This window comes from Artemia franciscana, chromosome 21 (genome assembly GCF_032884065.1).
Source record: "Artemia franciscana chromosome 21, ASM3288406v1, whole genome shotgun sequence".
Lineage (NCBI taxonomy): Eukaryota > Metazoa > Arthropoda > Branchiopoda > Anostraca > Artemiidae > Artemia > Artemia franciscana.
The window spans coordinates 26,847,046-26,866,877 of record NC_088883.1 but is presented as its reverse complement, the minus strand read 5'-3'; the positions used below and the strand labels follow the sequence as shown (position 1 = coordinate 26,866,877).

The window sequence follows — 19,832 nt, the reverse complement described above, 5'->3', positions numbered from 1 at the left end:
ATATATATATATATATATATATATATATATATATATATATATATATATATATATATATATCTGTATTCACAGGTGGGACATAGGGACACAACTACAATGGCGGGTAACTAATATGGCGCGTAACGACTTAAGCGCGCGGGGGGGGGGCTTGGGGGGGCGCGATGCGCCCCCACCAACTAGTATATACATAAAATACAGAACGAGAAAGGAAGACTATTTTCCTACGTTAATAATTAATATAGATAAGTACTTGAATGAGGCCTTAACCCTACTCATCCATACAATCACATAGGTCAAACAGCATAGCCATACACAATCAACCATAAAGAATAATCCATGGACAGGCAGTCGTGTCGTCAGTAAGTATAAGTCGTCATATATACTGCTATCGGAATTAAAATAGGTCGAAGTATATGTTAACCTCAAAGCTGTAAATCTTAAATGAGATTGATTGACATAATTGTGCTACAAAGTTTAAAACTCGTCTAGGATATGCGTGCAAGAATAGAGGAAACAAAGTACGTGTTATAAAGTGTGGGAAATACGCATTATGTCGTCGGAAGTATGGAGAACATTTAGCTCTTTGTCAAAAGTACGGGAAAACATCTCCATACATCTCCCAAGAACCTAAACGAAGTTTTTAAGAAAAATTGTGAGCAAACAGGCGAAAAAAAGCTTTTGTTTGTAACGTTATTATAGTTTGATTTTTAAGTCTACGGTTGAAGTCATCAGAACAAATTTTTTGCAAAAAAATCCACGTTTGAAGGTGAAATAACAACCTTATTCCACAAAAAAAATTGAGATCCTCCTAAAATTAAAACGAAGCTTGAAGAAAAATGGTAAACAGACTGGTAAAAAAAATTGTTTGCAATGTTATTATTGTTTTTTTTTTAAGTCCACGGTTGAAGTCATCAGAGCCAGTTTTTTTCCAAAAAAATCCACATCTGAAGCTGAATGAAAAAATTTATTCCACAAAAACACGAAGGCCTACTAAGAATTAAACGAAATCTTTGAGATAAATGGTTAACAAACTGGTGAAAAAAAGTTTTGTTTGTAATGTTATTATTGTTTCATTGATTTCAGTCAACGTTTGAAGTAATCAGAACAAATTTTGTTCCAAAAAAGTCATACCTAAAGATGTAGGAACAAATTTATTCCAAAACAAATTGAGAGCCTCCTAGAAAACTAATAGAAGTTTTGAAGAAAAATGGTAAACAAACTAGGAAAAAAACTTTCATTAGTGACGTTTTAATGTTTCTTTGTTTTACGTCCATGCCTGAAGTCACCAGAACAGATTTGTTCCGAAAAAGTCCACATCTGAAGCTGAAAGAACAAATTTATTCCACAAAAAAAAAAACAAAAGCCTCAAAATACCTAAAGATGTAGGAACAAATTTATTCCAAAACAAATTGAGAGCCTCCTAGAAAACTAATAGAAGTTTTGAAGAAAAATGGTAAACAAACTAGGAAAAAAACTTTTGTTAGTGACGTTTTAATGTTTCTTTGTTTTAAGTCCACGCCTGAAGTCACCAGAACAAATTTGTTCCGAAAAAGTCCACATCTGAAGCTGAAAGAACAAATTTATTCCACAAAAAAACGAAAGCCTCCTAAGAATTAAACGAAATCTTTGAGAAAAATGGTTAACAAACTGGTGAAAAAAAGTTTTGTTTGTAATGTTATTATTGTTTCATTGATTTCAGTCAACGTTTGAAGTAATCAGAACAAATTTTGTTCCAAAAAAGTCATACCTAAAGATGTAGGAACAAATTTATTCCAAAACAAATTGAGAGCCTCCTAGAAAACTAATAGAAGTTTTGAAGAAAAATGGTAAACAAACTAGGAAAAAAACTTTTGTTAGTGACGTTTTAATGTTTCTTTGTTTTAAGTCCACGCCTGAAGTCACCAGAACGAATTTGTTCCAAAAAAATCCACGTCTGAAGCTGAACGAACAAATTCATTCCACAAAAAATGAGAGCCTCTTAAAAACAAACTGGTGAAAAAAGATTTTTGTTTGTAACGTTATTATTGTTTCTTTGTTTTAAGTCCACGTTTGAAGTCATCAAAACACATTTTGTTCCAAAAAGTCATACCTAAAGACGAAAGAACAAATTTGTCCACAAATAAAACTGAAAGTCTCCTAAAAAGCAAAATGAAGTTTAGAAGAAAAATGGTAAACAAACTAGTGAAAAAAAACTTTCTTTAGGGACGTCTTTAGTTTTATGTTTGTTTTAAGTCCACGCCGGAAGTCGCCAGCACAAATTTTGTTCCAAAAAAGTCCACATCTAAAGCTGAAAGAACAGATTGATCCCACAAAAAAAATCGAGAACCCCCTAAAATAAAACTAAGTTTTTGAGAAAAACGGTAAACAAACTGGCAAAAAATTTTTTGTTTATAACGTTATTTTTTTAAGTCCACGTTTGAAGTAATCAGAACAAATTTTTTTCCAATAAAGTCCACATCTAAAGCTGAAAGAACAGATTTATTCCACAAAAAAATCGAGAGCCTCCTAAAAATAAAACAAAGTTTAGAAGGAAAATGGTAAACAAACTGGTGAAAAAATTTTTTGTTTGTAACGTTATTATTGTTTTTTGCTTGTTCTTTTAAGTCCACGTTTGAAGTCATCAGAATAAATTTTGTTCCAAAAAAGTCCACATCTAAAGCTAAAAGAACAAATTTATCCCACAAAATATCGAGAACCCCCTAAAATAAAACTAAGTTTTTGAGCAAAAATGAGAGTGATGAAAAGAGAAATGAACAACGCTTAAAGTCAAAATGTCAGCCCCCCAGGCCATTACAATGCCCTACAAGCCCTTAAACAACTTTCTATTGTGTAGAAAGAAGACACACCAGGGCCAACCATACAAAAAAGTGATATCCTTGTTCTTGAAGCCAGAGGGTTGTAAGTTCCCTGTATAATATTCTTGGCAATGCCAATTTCAATGGCGTACATACCGTTTTGACGTTTTTGAGAGGTTTCAGGCGATTTTTGAAAATTCCCAAAACAAATTTAATCGGCAGAATTTCTGAACAAGCTACGCATGACAATTTTTCTCACTGCTCGGTTGGTTAAAAAGTGTTTGTATACCTTAAAGAAAGTTGTAAAAACATGCGAATCCGAGTCAGCAAGAAATATAAACGCCAAAAAAGTTGAAAATCCACCGTGAAACACTGCTGGTCCCATACTAGCTACTGTCGCCCGAGCTCTCTCATTTTTGCTTTCGTGTCTTTGAATCATAAATGTATGGGCTATGTGAGCAGCGTAGTCAACACAGAGCCCGATAGCCAAAACTCAATTTGAGAAAAATGGTAAACAAACTGGTGAAAAATTTTTGTTATTATTGTTTTGTTTTTTTTAAGTCCACGTTTGAAGTAATCAGAACAAATTTTGTTCCAACAAAGTCCACATTTAGAGCTAAAAGAACAAATTTATTCCACAAAAAAATCAAGAGCCTCCTAAAAATCAAACGAAGTTTTTGAGAAAAATGGTAAACAAACTGGTGACAAAATTTTTGTTTGTAACTTTTTTTTTTAAGTCCACGTTTGAAGTCATCAGAACAAATTTTGTTCCAATTAAGTCCAAATCTAAAGCTGAAAGAACAAATTTATTCCACAAAAAAATCGAGAGCCTCCTAAAAATCAAACAAAGTTTTTGAGAAAAATGGTAAACAAACTGGTGACAAAATTTTTGTTTGTAACTTTACCGTTGTTTTTTTTTAAGTCCACATTTGAAGTCATCTGAACCAATTCCTTTCCAATAAAGCCCATATCTAAAGACGCAAGAATAAATTTATTCCGCAAAAAGAAACTGAGAGCCTCTTGAAAAGCAAAAAGAAGTTTTGAAGAAAAATGGTAAACAAACTAGCAAAAAAACTATCGTTAGTGACATTTTTAGTGTTTCTTTATTTTAAATCCACGCTTGAAATCATCGGAACAAATTTCTTCCAAAAAAGTCGACATCTGAAGCTGAAAAAACAAATTTATTCCACAAAAAAAAAATCGAGAGCCTCCTAAAAATAAAACGTAGTTTTTAAGAAAAATGGTAAATAAACTAGCGAAAAAAAACTTTTGTTAGTGACGTTTTTAGTGTTTAAGTCCACGCTTGAAGTCACCAGAACAAATTTGTTCCAAAAGAGTCCACATCTAAAGCCAACAAACAAATTTATACCACAAAATCAAACAACCCAGCATTCGATAGATAAATGTAATCTTCCGTTTGTGATATTTTTACGAAAAAAATTCGACTGCTTCCTAAAAAGTAAAACAAAGTTTTAATCTTCGTTTTACTCTAATTATCAATGGCTCTCAAGCCTATTATAATTTACACCAATTTGATAGTTCAAAATAAACTCCATACGTATCTCCCAAAAAAATTTCGATAGTGACGTTTTTAGTGTTTAATTCCACGCTTGAAGTCACCAGAACAAATTTGTTCTAAAAGAGTCCACATCTAAAGCCAACAAAACAAATTTATTTCACAAAAAAGCAAACAACCCAGCATTTGATAGATAGATGTAATCTTACGTTTGTGATATTCTTACGAAAAAATTCGAGAGCCTCCTAAAAAGTAAAATGAAATTCTTAATATAATATGTGGTGCATTCATGCAGGAGGTTTATGTAAAACTAGCGTTTTGCTAAAAATACAAAACCCGTGCATATCCAATAGGAATGCCTTATTTTTACACTACAAAAATATCCTAATGCGATTTGTTTCTACTGAGCATAAATCCAATATTATTTTGTGTTTTCAGTAAAGGACAAAAAAAGCATTGCGTTGAATTTTTCTAGTCTCATGTGACACTTGCGTTGTATAGCATAATATCTTTTGAATTAACTCTTCTGATTTGGACCCGGACAAAGATATTCCTACTTGAACTCAGTAATACAAATTTGGTAAGTATAATTTAGCTGAAAGTATTTTAGAAATATGACCAGGCATTAAATCTTCGTAGCAACATGTGAACTTGCTCCAAAAAATAAATATGTAATCAATGGGGTTGAAATGCGCTACCTCTACAATGCCCAACATTCATGCTAGACGAAAACAGCACCATTTGAGAAATTTTAACTGAATATCCCCCCCCCCTTCTTCTATTTTCTCACCATCATTAATAATTATAAAAGTATTTTTTTTAATAATACAAAATGAATTTTTATACAAATTGATTAATTATTAATAAATAATATAAATAATTATTAGTAGAGTTTAACTATCAATAAAATAATTATCATTAAAATAATTATTATTTTTAAAAAATAATTATTTATTTTTAATTATTATTAAAATTAAAATAATTATCAATAAATAATTATTAATTATTAATAAATAATTGATACAAAATAATTACAAAATAATTTTTTTTTGGCAAAACTGATTGGCGGTGACGAAAAGAAAACAAGGGGACTTTAGCCCCAGCCCACCGATATACCTAATTCTTCGAATTTCGGAGCACTCTAGATATTTTTCTTTATTATTGGGCACCCTGAAGTTTTTTGTTTTTTTTAATTGCTAGCCCCCTCTCCCTGAACAAATCGTGGAAAAATACCTGAAATCCATTGAGTAGCCACTGCGTTTCATTGTAATTGAGCTTTAATTAAATATTAGTTTATTTTAGTTTTAACGCAATTAATTTATATGACTAATCATCCATACCCAGATTTTATTTTCAAAGGAGAGATACTGATATTATTCCACGTCTGTACTGAGCAACGAAACCAAGGGGCGAATCTCCAGCATTTTTATTAGAGGGGGGAGGCAAATGGGGCCCATATCTGGATAGTCAAGGGGCATGGGATATATAATAATTTTTTCTCCACCTTAGTGGCAACTGCCCACTTCTCCTGTCCGCCCACCAAACGACGCACCTGACGACTACCACGCACTATAAAATAAAGCAGAATTAGCGTATTGTGTCGAACGCTACAAAATTAAAATCTATAACAGACTTGAGCTGAAAGTGGGTCAAAAGCAAAAAACAACAGTAAAATCTATAAAAAAGACAAAGAAACAAAATTCATTACAGAAAATTGAAAATTCATTTCAGTTTGTGACAACCAACATCTATAATACATAATACAATCGATAGAGCCATCTATAGTATAATTAATTATAGATAGCAATAATACAAACTAAAATGACAAAAACAAAAAGAGAATAAATAGAAAAATAACAAACCAATAGGTTCAATAACTAATCAAAGCAAAAAAAGTAGAATATCTATCAACTTTTTCAAATTGGTTTGGTTGGAATTCTTTCGCTTTATGGCTAATCACGACGCCTTGTTGTGATACAGGCGAGATATTCGTTGTTTTTGCTATTTTTTACTTCGTATCGGTCAGAGAAAGTGGAAAAAGGAAAGCGAATGATAGTATAGACACTATAAAAAAAACAAACGAAGAAACAAAATTCATTTCAAAAAAAAAATTTTTTTTCTTTTGAAATAAAATCAAACTTACCTCACTCTCCTTGACCTCATTCCCTGAATTTACTCTTGATCTCACAACTTCATTCTTCACTTCATCTTGATATGGTTCAGGGCCAATAAGACTTAATATAACTGGTAGAAAAACTAGACCGTGAAAAAGACCATAACCAACAACCAAAACAAAAATCTGCAAAACACATTTCAAATTATCTAAGATAAGACTTAATAAAAAACTAAATATAACTAAATGGTATAAATAATTGAACATTTTTCGTATGTTACCCAATGGTCTACAAGGCGCAGGTACAAGGTTTAGGGCATATCATTCAGCACTTCCCGTTTTCCCCTAAGATTTCCTCAGGTACCCATTTGGAGCTGGGTCGACTCTGGCTGAGCTTAGAGAGTGACAAAGTGACCCCAAATCCAAAAAAAAAAAAAAAAAAAATAAAAAACCAGCGACACCAGGACTCGAACGATGATCCCACGGATAAAGGATTTCAAGTCACTAGACTTGAAATCCTTTATCCGTGGATTTCGAGACACGAGACCCTCGGTTAATAAGTAAGGTTTAACAAAAGCTGAAGCAAAACGACGAGATAGATCATAAGCAACAGCTAAAAATATATTGAGGCATTAGTTTGATTTATGTAGAAAAATCTTAGCATGATGATACTTATTAAACTAACAAATTCTGTAGATAAAATTTTAAGAGAAGAGAAGAATAAAAGAGAAGAAGAAAAAAAGAGACTAAAACAGAAGAAAAAGAAGAAGAAGAATAAAACAGACTAAAAAAAGAGAAGAATGGTGTAGTTTGATGAGTGAATGAATTTAGGAGTGAAGCAATTAAAGACAAATATATCATGTAATAAAAATATTGTAAAGGCATTGGAAGTATAGGGGGTAAAAGGGGCAAATATAGTGTATGGGGTTATTTTGTGTCATTTCCTTGTTTTCTATCTTCTTCTATGGCCTTCGAGGGCTAAGCCATATTTTGCAGGTGAAGGATGACAAACGACCAAACACTGTATTTTTGAGTCACCAAAAGGCAGAACTGAATCTGGGGCCAAAGAAAAAGGCCGAATTGGAGCTGGGGTGAAACAAAAAAGGTCAAATAAGAAATGAGGCCTAAAAAAGGCTGAATTGGAGCTAGGACCACACAAAAAGGCCGAATTGGAGCTGGGGCCAAACAAAAGGGCTGAAGTAGAGCTGGGGCCAAACAAAAAAGCCAAATGGGCCGAATAGGAAGAGAAGAGTTCACAAGGAAGGCTTTAAAGGAAATTAAAACTCTTCGAGAGGGAGTGAAGCACTGAATATATTGGGTAAAGGAGGAGGTTGTGGAGATGTGTTAGTCTCAGGCGGCACAGCAGGTTGTTAGTTGTAGTAGTAGCATCAATAAAACAAATATCTAGAAATAAGTTTAGATTATTTACGATAAAATTTAATAAAACATCATATAACTTAAGCAAGACTAAATATAACTGGTAGAAAGACTAAACCATGAAAGAGACCATAAACCAAATCCAAAAAAAAGTATTAAGCCATGTGAACCATTCTCTCATTTCAGACTGTTCTTAGCTTCTACAGCCCCAACCAAGCTCCAGTAACCTTCTTGCGACAGATTGAGGCATTTCCTCTGAATAACTATTAAAAGAGCTCAAGTGCAGTTCGTGACAACTGTGAGGACAGACTTTTGATTGTGACACAAGTGTTATCTCTTGTGGAGACATACAGAAATCTGGTCTTCTGGATAGTTTAAGCTCCATCTTTGTTACCTTCTAAAGATATCTTGGTCGATCAATCAGGATGAGAAGGGTCCCTTGCGCGATCGAAGGGGATCTTTCTATCAATTGTTAGTATAAGAGGTGTCAATAGGTTCTATAAGGATCAGTTCATGACAGAGTTCTGTCACGACAGAAGCATTGTATCTCGAGATTAACGCTCTCCACTCATCTCTTCCTCGTTAATGTGTTCTAAAAACTACTCCAGTGGGTTCTTATTGAAAACAATAGAATCACATTTGCTTCAAAAAAATTCGAAGAGATAGGCTACAAGTTGCAAATGAATTCAGTGCCTCTACCCCTCTCTCCTCTCTCGTCATTGCCCCTCTCTCCTCATTCTGTTTGTTTTGCTCGACAAAATGGTCAAGCTCTATCTAAAGAGATCTTCGCTTATAGATCAAGAGGTGGAAGTGCCTCATAGTCCCCAATGTTTAATTCTAGGATCTTTTTATCTACAATTTACTCATTCAGAATCCATCAACCCTTGCGCGATGGAAGGACACAATTCCTCTCAATAGTCGTTACAAGACATGATTTAATAGTTTTTCAAAATTAAGAAGATTCAAATCGATTTTTATGAGAATTCATCCTGTTAGGACAGTTCATGACAAAACTCATGAGAAAATTCTGTCATGACAGAAGTGAATAAAGGCTCTCCACTTATCTCTTCAAGGGTCTTGGTAGGCATCATTTACGCTGCCTTCTAAAGAGACATATGATGATCCAGGATGTGGAAGCCTCTCATGATCTCCATTGTCTAATTTTGGGACGTTGCTATTTACTATTTAGTTGCAAAAAATCATCAATACTCGGGCGATGCTATGGTCTTTCTTTACTGCCAGTCATAACAAGACGGGCCAAGAACTAGAAATCAGATGTCAGACAGGATCAGATCTGACAACACACAAGACAGACTTCCGCCACGACAGACATGGGTTAAGGTATTTTTACGTTCCTCAAATGGTGAAGTTGGAATGGAAGCGGTGAAGCAACTATTCGTCCAAAAGGGGACGATCAAAAGGGGGGGGGGGTTAGTCTCTGTCTTACTGCATTGCTATGTGGCATTGAAAGCGCACATACAAGGCCGTATCTTGGGGGGCGTAAGGGGTTTGAGCCCTCCACCCCTGGAATGTTGGTCAATGTTGGTATTACCTGAACAATTATTTTGGGTCATGAAACTATTGTTAATAGATGCGTTTTGAGTTTTTGAACATCTTTTCTCTCTTGCAAAACTACCGCAAACTCACCGTTATGGAGTTATTACATATTTGCACATTAGGGGGGGGGGGTAAATCATAGCATATATTAAATACAGCAATGGTTAGTTTACGCATTTAATATATGCTATGCTTTACCCCCACCCCGCTAATGTGCAAATATATAGCCCAAGTTTGTTTCGAACCTATTACAGATTCGCAATTTCAAATATCCGATTAACGAAAACGGAAATGATTCCAATTCTATATGTGTAAATACAAGAATATTTGGGCCGGAATAACTCCATAACGGTGAGTTTGCGGTAGTTTTGCAAGAGAGAAAAGATGTTCAAAAAGTCAAAATGCATCTATTAACAATAGTTTCATAACCCAAAAAAATTGTTCCGTTAATACCAATGTTGACCGAAATGTTTGCCCGACTCGTAAAAACGTAACAAAAATGAACATAAACACATTTTTGATGCGTTGATTTGAAGTTGAACTTCACTCAACAAATATTATATTATAAATATAAATATTATATAATATTATCAAGAAACGCAACTCCAGGATGACTGATCTGCCTGCCCATGTGGTAGCTTAAAAAGCGTTATGTTACGATATATCAAGATTTAAACGAGAGTAGAAAACTGAGATTTTTTTTTTAGGGGAGCGGGTTAGGTCTTTTATGGTTTTTGGAGTGTTAAAAACCATTTGCTCAAACAAAGTTGTTTCTTATTGTTGTGTTTTAACTTTAACACAGCTAATGTAATTATGGGACTAAGAGGTTAATTTTAAATGTTTTCGCAAGCGAGAAGACAGTAAAAAATTCATCTTAAAAAACTCAAAATTTCATATTTCTCAAGAACCAGAGAAGATGTTGGACAAGGAATTACATCAAAGAATTCAATATAGCCATTTGAAAAGGCAGAATAAAATCTCAACTTTAAAAAAGTCAGGTTTTGTATTGCCACAGACCCAGATCAAAGAGTTAATTTTTTTTGGGGGGGGGGCACCCTGTATTAAAAAAAATAGACAATATTAAGTATACCTTAAAGAAAGTTTATACCTTAAATTAGGTATACCCCAAAGTAGTATATGTACCCGAGTAGTATACCCCAAGTAGGTATACCATTAAAGTGACTAGGAAGCTACTCATCTGTCAGAGTAATAGATCTCCCATTTTCATATTATAATGCGCTAAAAATTTGTGATTGCGCGTGCGCGGAAGGCGGAGTTATGAAGAGAGGTGTGCGATTGATGTGTCCCAAAAATCTATAATGGAGATTTATATATATTCGTACTGTGATGAAAAGAGAAATGAACAACGCTTAAAGTCAAAATATGAGCCCCCTCATTTCATTACATTGCCCTACAAGCCCTTAAACAACTTTCTATTGTGATCTAGTTTTCTGTCATCGATGAAGAAGAAAAAGAGGACACACCAGTGCCACCTATGCAAAAAAGTGATATCCTTGTTGTTGAAGCCAGAGGGTTGTAAGTTCCCGTATAATATTCTTGGGAATGCCAATTCCAATGGCGTACTTACCGTTTTGAACCAGCGCCATTTTTGAGGGGTTTCAGGCTATTTTTCTAAATTCCCAGAAATTAGTTTCAAAATAACATTTTAGCGATAAAATTCCTGAATCAGCTACGAATGACAATTTTTCTCATTGCTCAGTTCATTTAAACTTGGTTGTATACCTTAAAAAAAGTTGTAAAAACATGCGAATCCGAGTCAGCAAGAAATATAAACGCCAAAAAAGTTGAAAATCCACCGTGAAACACTGCTGGTCCCATACTAGCTACTGTCGCCCGAGCTCTCTCATTTTTGCTTTCGTGTCTTTGAATCATAAATGTATGGGCTATGTGAGCAGCGTAGTCAACACAGAGTCCAATAGCCAAAACTAAATTAATACAGGAGACGGTATCGATGGTAAGGCCCCAGAAATGCATTGAGCCGTTGACGTTAACCTGAAAAGTGAAAGGGTAAACTTAAAATAATGCCATCTTAACATGCACTTGATTTAAACTTATTAACGCCACTGACAGTAGAGCATCGCTAAATAGAAGCATAAAATTCAATATACATATTTTTAACTTATTAAAACGTGAAATTCGATTAAAGGTCAAAATTGCTTTTAATTCAACTTATAAAATTTATTAAATAAAGGGATTTTTTTTTTTTCTTTGTTTTACAATCTTTTTCAATATTAATCTGTAAAACACAAAGATAATATGAAACTGAGCAGTAGGGAAACTTGGGCCTTTAGCAGGAGCTTAAACAAACTGTACCACTGACGGTACAGTGTTGCCAAATAGAAGAAAATAAATAAAAATAAGCGTAAACTAAGATTAACTTAATAAAATCTAGATGTCCTCAGAGGGTCACAATTTCTTTGAACCAAACCTGAAATTTTTTGAAATAGAGCCTATTATTTTCTCTTTTTCATAACCAGTAGACTCATTAGGGCTCTTGAACAAATATAGCCCAGTGGCAATAAGAAAACATTGAGAAATAAAAGCGATATTTAAAATTATTTGAAAAGAAAAGCTTCTATTGATATGTTAATAGTTACCTAAAAGAATAAATATAACATAACAGAATATTCTAATTGCTTTTTCTAAAAATATATTTTGGTAGGTAAGTCAATTTATTAGTATTTTGAAATTTTTAATCCTGAAAAATTTAATAACGTTAATTTTAAAGCATAGCTCAGATTTATGAAAGTGTTTTGTCTTTTGCTACAGAAATTAAAAACAGGTTAAAAAACTCCATGAAGATATAGGTTTTTCGCTCATTTTCTGCTGATTTTTTTAACACACGTTCTTTATTTTCAAACTTGGCACACGCTACAAACTGCATAACTGTATATGGCGGTTTTTTTGAATTTTTTCATACGGTTGTGTACGTTTTCACTTAACCTTAAAGAATCAGATTGCATTTTTAATGTCCTTGGTACTTTCAGATACGCGAAAACCGGAAAAAATTAAATTATACCTATTGAAATACGTAAAAAATGTGGTACAATAACGTGAATTAAAGTGGGAGCTACCCAGAAAATAAACTTTTTTTTTACAAATTATATAATAATTATTTTGTTAAACTTTCTTAATGGACGTAAGAGGGAAGGTTAGTTTTTACATCGAATGTTCATGATTTTATTATCTTTTTTAGATTTTTTTAACACATTCAATTTAATTTCTAGCTTAACAATTTTATGAAAAAGCAAAAATCTACGCATTATAAAAAGAAAGAATTCTCATGCTTAGCAATGGTCACCATCGCGCAGGTACCGATATCCTGATTCAATGCCTTTGATCGGGAGTGTAATGCGCAGTTGGGAGCAAATCATCCGACACTTACCGCGTTTTCCCCAAGATTTCTCCCGGTACCCTTTTAGAACTGGGTCGACACTGGCTGAGCTTACAGAGTCACGCTACGGAACCCGGTTCCAAACCAAATAACCAGCGATACGGGGACTCGAACCCTTGACCTTAAGATCTCAAGTATGGAGCGCCACCTACTAACAATCCAATAGAACATGAAAAATTCCACGCCAACTTAAATTGAGTTTAATTTGTAAAAATTTAGACATCAATTTAAGGTCATAATTTTTTCGAAAAAAAAAAATCATGGAATTAGGCAATTTATACAGTGGAAGCAATGCATTTATAAATGGCCGATAAAAGTTCATCCACACTGATGAGATAGTATCACAACCAGTAGAAACAGTCATACAAAAACAAATTGGCGTTCATAGCAAAAAGAATGGGAAAACTATTAAAGTTCGATGAATCCGATCTTCGACTATTTAAATGGGTTAGGTGCACCACTAATAGTTGCACCGCTAACAGTTGCACCACTAATAGCTGCACCACTAATAGCTGCACCACTAATAGTTGCACCACTAGCTGCACAACTCTATTAAACAGTAGAAAATTCCAAAGAAAATCCAACATTTGACTAGACTAATGCGAAATATTACAGGGCTGAAGTTGAAATTCTTCTATAAGCGACCAGCAATTTGTTTCCAGAATTTTTTTTTAAGCCAAAATCCTTTTTCAAATCATGGCAGTGAAATCCCCCATTCCCCTCCCTTGTAAAATTTCCCCTGGAAAATTCTCCCTCTGAACCCCTCAAAAATTTCGCCCCCCAAAAATTACATATATTTTGAATACCAAACACTATAATTATGTGAACAATGGGCCAATTACGTGACAAACAGCTCTTTCTTCAAGGACTATGGGGGGTTAACAAAATATTTATTGGACTTTTAACTATGATAAATGAAATGGCTAGCTCAAAATTCTGGCCAGATGTCTTCGAGGAGAGGAAGAGAATGATGCCAGGGTGGCTAGTTGCCCTCCACTCTTTTTGGTAACTTAGAGAGGGCATTATAACTTCTGATTTTTCATTCTAATGAGCCCTCTCCTGACCTTCTAACCTTCATTGGTTCAATACGATCACCCATGGAAAAAAAAAACGAAGACAGAATAAATAAGTGGATAAAGACGCAACCGTGATCTTTCTTCTGACAAAAAAAAAAAAAAAAAAAAAAAAAAAAAAAAAAAAAAAAAAAAAAAAAAAAAAAAAAAAATCCACATTTTCGCAGACACTAACTTGAAACCTCTATGGCAGAGTTCACTGATATTCTAAATCTAAAAATGTCATTTTCATTAAGATCAGTTGATTTTTTTCGGCATTCTTTCCTTTTCTTCAAAAATTGGTTGAATTTTCTCAGGCTCGTAACTTTAATGAGTAACAACAGATTTAATTAATCATATATATTTGAAATCAGCATCAAAAGCCTATTCTCTTGATATATTAATTATTTTCAAATTTTTGTTATTAGAGTTTCGGTCACTATTAGAACCTTTTACGCCCTTGTATAAAGCTTTGTAACCTTATGTAACTTGTTTATTATGACTGCAATTTTTTTCTAATTTCTTTTTCTACGACCTTTTTACGGAATGGAAGATGTAATAACATACATTCCCTTTTTAGCAGATTTTCTTACCATGGTAAGTGTAACACAAAGCAGTACGAAAATACAGGACCGAACGTTAGCAATAAGAATTAACGTCATAACAAAAACGCAGCCCATCGCTATTGCCAAGTTTCTATACAATTCATGACCAATGACCTGAAAGAAAAAAATTGAAAAATGAAGGAATCATAGCATTTTAACTTGGCAATTTCAAAAATTTAGTTTTCATTATAACGAACTTTTAAATAAATACCAAAAGAATTATCTGGAAATACTTAAAGAAATTTTCGGCTAATTTCGGAGGTTCGCGAAATGATGATGCAGCGCCATTTATTTTGAATTGTGTTTCTAATAGAGCGGATTTTTTTTTTAAAATAGCCACATGTTAAAGATGAATTTTATAATTGTTTATAGTTCATTCAGGTTTTTTGCAAAGTGTTAATATTTGTGATTTGGTAACATTTATCATATTTAGTTTACCTGTTGTTACTAAAAAGAGGAATATATTAACAGGATAAGCTTGTTTTGGTGCTACTTGGTTGTTCTACATTTGTAGTTTTTTTTTCATAGGCATGTATTTTGGGGGTTATACCTGACACGGGGATGCCATGGATATTCTGTGGTAGGCACAACACTTGACTGGGTAGGGAATTTAAAGTGCCGAAACCCTATAGGCAAGTGTATTCTCCTGATGAGCCCTTGTGTTGGGTTGTTGCCTCTGAATTATTTGTCTTTATTGTTTCTGTTTGTTTTTTTTCATAGCCATGTAATTTGGGGGAGATACCTGACACGGGGATGCCATGGATATTCTGTGGTAGGCATAACACTTGACTGGGTAGAGAATTTAAAGTGCCAAAACCCTATAGGCAAGTGTATTCTCCTGATGAGCCCTTGTGTTGGATTGTTGCCTCTCAATTATTTGTCTTTATTGTTTCTATTGTTTGGTAAATGACGACTTATACTTATTGACGACATGACTGCCTGTCCGTGGGTTATTCTTTATGGTTGATTGTGTATGGCTATGCTGTTTGACCTATGTGATTGTATGGATGAGTAGGGTTAAGGCCTCATTCAAGTGCTGGTCAATATTAATCACTAATTTAGGAAAACAGTCTTCCTTTTCTCCTTCTGTTTTTTTTTGTGCTGTTTCATTGGTGATTTCTCTTTTCATAATATAATTGTTGAAGGAAAAGGATAAAGTTAATTAGAAGCAATGTTATTTTAGTAGCTTTGCTTAATTAATCGTCTTTATTGGGTGCGAGGATTAAAGGTATGAGGGATTTATATGTAAGTTATGACGGGTTTTCAAATATTTAATTAAATAACAAATGATTAGGTCATTTGTGTTTAATATGTTGCGGGGAGTTATTTTTTGTTTATTTTTTTGTATATTTATGCTGATGCTGTAGGCTTGTATTTACTTTGGCTTGATTTATTTTTATTTTGTCACTGCTAATGTATGTAACATTGTCAGTGCTGTCAGTATGCCACCAGGCATGTGCACTGGTTTGTCATATTTATTTATTTAATTGTTGCAAATAAAAAAAATTATCTATCTATCTATCAAGCACCTTTCTCTGACATGTTAGTTGCAGTCTATCCATTTTCCAAAACAAAATTTTTTCCAAAAATAAAACTTTTAAAATTGCTTTTCTCTGCAAATATTCTACATAGTGTGATTAATAGAGAAAAATAAAAATATTTGAAACACATAGGACAGCATGAAAAATTATCTAGCACCTCTAAATTTGGTGCCCGCAAAGGCGTTTCAAGTGTTGAGATAAGAAAAAAAGATACTGTCCACGTTTCTAATCTTTGTGTTTTAACGTTTTTAAGTTAAACCTTCTAACGTTTAAAGTTTTATTTTTGAGGCTATCGACAGTTTTGCAAAATAAATTAGATCCATAATTATAATAAATATGTAAATCCATAGTTTAATCCATTATTAATCCATAATTTAATCCATAATTAATCCATAAAAATCCATAATAAATAAATCCATAATTAAAACAATTAGTAATTGTTTTCGTTCCTAATCCATCTTTACCAGCTGTTCCGGTTTTTTTTTACTCTACGTGGACACCTCGATTTAAAATTTTTTGATTTTATAAATCTTTCTTGTCATTCACCTTTAAAAGCTAAAGTCAATTAAATAAAATCCAAATTTAGTCCAACTTAAATCATTAAATACCTGAACTTTGATTTTTGGTTTTTAGGAAAGTGCTTCTAAAAACTCCTCTTATTAATATGATTTTTCATTACCATTTCAGTTTCCCAAGATGGCCAAAAGAGTTTCAGATCGTTCTAAAACATCAATCAGTTTATTTTTGGACTTGTTCAAACATGCTTCATGTCACAACCTGTGAGCAACCTTGTAAAATTTGTTGGACAAGATAGTATGTCGTTCATTTTATTACTAGATAAATAGTCCTTTTCCCCTTTTATAAATTTACTTTCTCTTACTTATTAATAATATTCCTCAAATTTACCACCCTATAATAAATTAATCCCCCACTAAAAAAATTGCCCTCTAAACAAATTCGCCTTCGTTGCTCCTTAAAAGATTCGTTTTTTATATAGTATTTCATAATCTTTAATTTGATATTTCAATCCGTCTTTGTATAATTAAATAAAAAAAATAGTTTTTTGTAACTGACAGTAAGGATCAACATTAAACTTAAAACGAACAGAAATTAATCCGCATACGAAAGGAGCTGTCCCTTCCTCAACACCTCCCTCTTTACGCTAAAGTCTGGCTCGTTGTCCCAACTCTACTTTCTAAAACAGTAAAAACTTTAGCGCAAAGAGCAAGTCGTAGAGGAGGGGACGGCCCCTTTCATATACGGAACAATTTCTGTTCGTTTTAAGTTTCAAAGTCGCTCCTTACTATCAGTAAAAAAAAATAATATGCTTTTAATTAAATTTTTGAACATTCTTCAACTAATGCAGGTTCGAATTTGACTCAACGTATATGAAAAAAATTGCATATTAATTTTGGCAGATTTATTTTGGATATGAAGGGTTGACCTCTCCTCAATACCTTGCTCTTTGCTCAAAAACTGTTAGCACATTTAAAAAAGCTTCCTATTCTAATTAAACAGCCCCTATGTTTCTGTTCTAGTAAAGAGTCAAACTTTAGTAAAAAGAGTAAGCTATGGAGGAGGGGCAACCCTTCATATATGGAAAGTTCGTTTTTCCAATAATGCCGGTAAATCTGAATCATCCTCTCTGAAATGCACCCTCTCTGAAATGCACCCCTCAACCTCACAGAAAACTCCTCCATGGAAATTTCATCCGACGTAATCCTCCCTCCCTACAAAATTGCTTGTGGACAATTCACCCTGCAAAATTCTCCTCAGCATTCTTTTATTTGAATAAGACTTCAATCTCTAATGGGATTTTCGATCACTCCATATGTACCCCTTTCCGTGGAAATTAATTCACAGAAAATAAATAAGCGGAAATAAGCCCCTGTATAATTTCCCCCAAAACATCTCCACATAAAAAAAATTGGCAAAGAGAATGCAAGACAATTACTCCCTATAAATTTCCCTCCCCATAGAAATCCACCCGTAAAACAACTCCCCCCCCCCCAAAAAAAAAGGCTGCGTACTTCCCAATAACAAACACTACATGTAAACCATGGACGAATTCCATAACTCACAAGCCTCTCCCCACGGACTATTGGGGGTCATTTTACACCTAAAGACATTATTATTTGATCTTTCCACTATGCTGAACAAAATCTCAAAATTCTCATCGGATCATATTGGAGAAAAAATGAGCGTGAGAGGGACCAGTTGCCCTCCAATCTTTTTGGTCACTCAAAAAGAACACTAGAATTATTAATTTCTGTTCAAATGAGCCCTCTCCCAACGCATCCGTCATCTTTCTTCTAGGAAAAATACAAAACACCATATTTTTGCAGATAGGAGCCCGAATCTGATGGTGTCATTTTCATTAGTATTCTATAGCTTTAATGGGGCGTTTTCCCCTTTTATAAGAAATAAGTCAAAATTTTTCACGCTCGTAATTTTTGTTGGGTAAGACTAAACTTAATGAAACTTGTATATTTGAAATCAGTGTAACAATTTGATTCTTTTGACGTATCTATTGGTATCAAAATTCCGTTTTTTAGAGTTTCGGTTACTATGAGAAGGGTCACTCCTTGCTTACAGTTTGTTACCAAGAACCATTTGATTCATTTAGTTCCCTTGAGTATTCACTATCTGCTTGAATACAGTTTAGGACGGGTTTGGATGACCAATTAATGGTAGAGTAACTAATTAAATATAAACCAATTTTAATAAATATAGAATAATTTTGAATATAAATTTTGCTCATTCTTGTACGAGTTCACGTCGAGTTCCTGCAGAATTGGTAGCCTTAAATTTTTTCACCTTGGTAAACAAGTTGAATTGGGTACATGTTTAATTACTAGAATTGTTTAGATAAAAGATTGTTTAGAATGAAGCAGATCTTGGCTCAATTCTTAATTTATGTTGAAGTGAGGTAAGCACATTTAACGGTCTTAGTCGCAATTGATTTCCCACATATTCAACATTATTCCAAAATAAACCAAATTTTGAACATCTTTTGCAATTAACTTTACATTTTTGCCCTTCAAAATAGTCTATGTTCCTTTGCGGGTACACAGGTTTAATCAAATCTGAAACATTTTCTATAAATTTCGATTATTTATTCATTTTATTACAATTTTCTATTTATTACTTCCATTGTTATGATTATTATGCGGTTGCGACAAGACTATGAAACCTGAAGACGTGAGCTTTGTTAATGAGATTTCCCAAGCAGAAGATGGAACATCCTCTCCTTGGGAGTTCTTTACACTGGTTTTGGGAGTTCACGGTTTTGGGAGTTCATAACACTGGTTTTCTTTTATCGATGAGTGACTGACATTCATAGGCAAAAGATGTTTAGAATGAAGTAGATCTTAGGCCAATTCTTAATGTATGTTGGAGTGAGGTAATTTACCGGTTTTACCGGTCTTGGTACCAAGTGGTTTCCCGCATAATCAACAATATTCCAAAATAAACCCAATTTTGAACATCTTTGCAATCAATTATACATTTTTTGACCTTGAAAATAGTCTATGTGGGAATCAGAATGATCATTAGAGCTATCCTAGCCGAGTGGTTAGCACGCTAGACTCAAAATTTTTGTCCGTGAGGGCTAGGGTTAGAATTTTGTCACCGCAGGCTATTTACTTTGGAATGGGGATCAATCGCGCTCTGTAAGCTCAACCATATTCAACCTGGTCTAAATGGGTAAGTGAAGAATTCTCGGGAAGATAAAAAGGGAGGGTGTGTGAAAGGACAGGAAAACCCCCAGTTGCACTTCCTGAGTCCTGACTGAAGGGATGAAACCGAGAACAGAACAGGTGGTAGGGAGTGTTAAGTCCAATCCTGAATTCTTTACCTTAA

The 19,832-nt window shown here is 33.7% G+C and overlaps 1 protein-coding gene across 1 annotated transcript in view; it reads right to left on the bottom strand.

The window, feature by feature from the left end:
- Nucleotides 1–19,832, bottom strand: part of LOC136040627 (protein patched homolog 3-like) — a gene marked incomplete in the record, with an annotated part of 148,648 nt that overhangs the window by 9,046 nt on the left and 119,770 nt on the right. Inside the window, 4 exon segments of the mRNA XM_065724903.1 lie at nucleotides 4,521–4,556; nucleotides 6,455–6,610; nucleotides 11,102–11,371; nucleotides 14,419–14,544. Of these exon segments, the coding sequence (XP_065580975.1) occupies nucleotides 4,521–4,556; nucleotides 6,455–6,610; nucleotides 11,102–11,371; nucleotides 14,419–14,544 (588 nt within the window).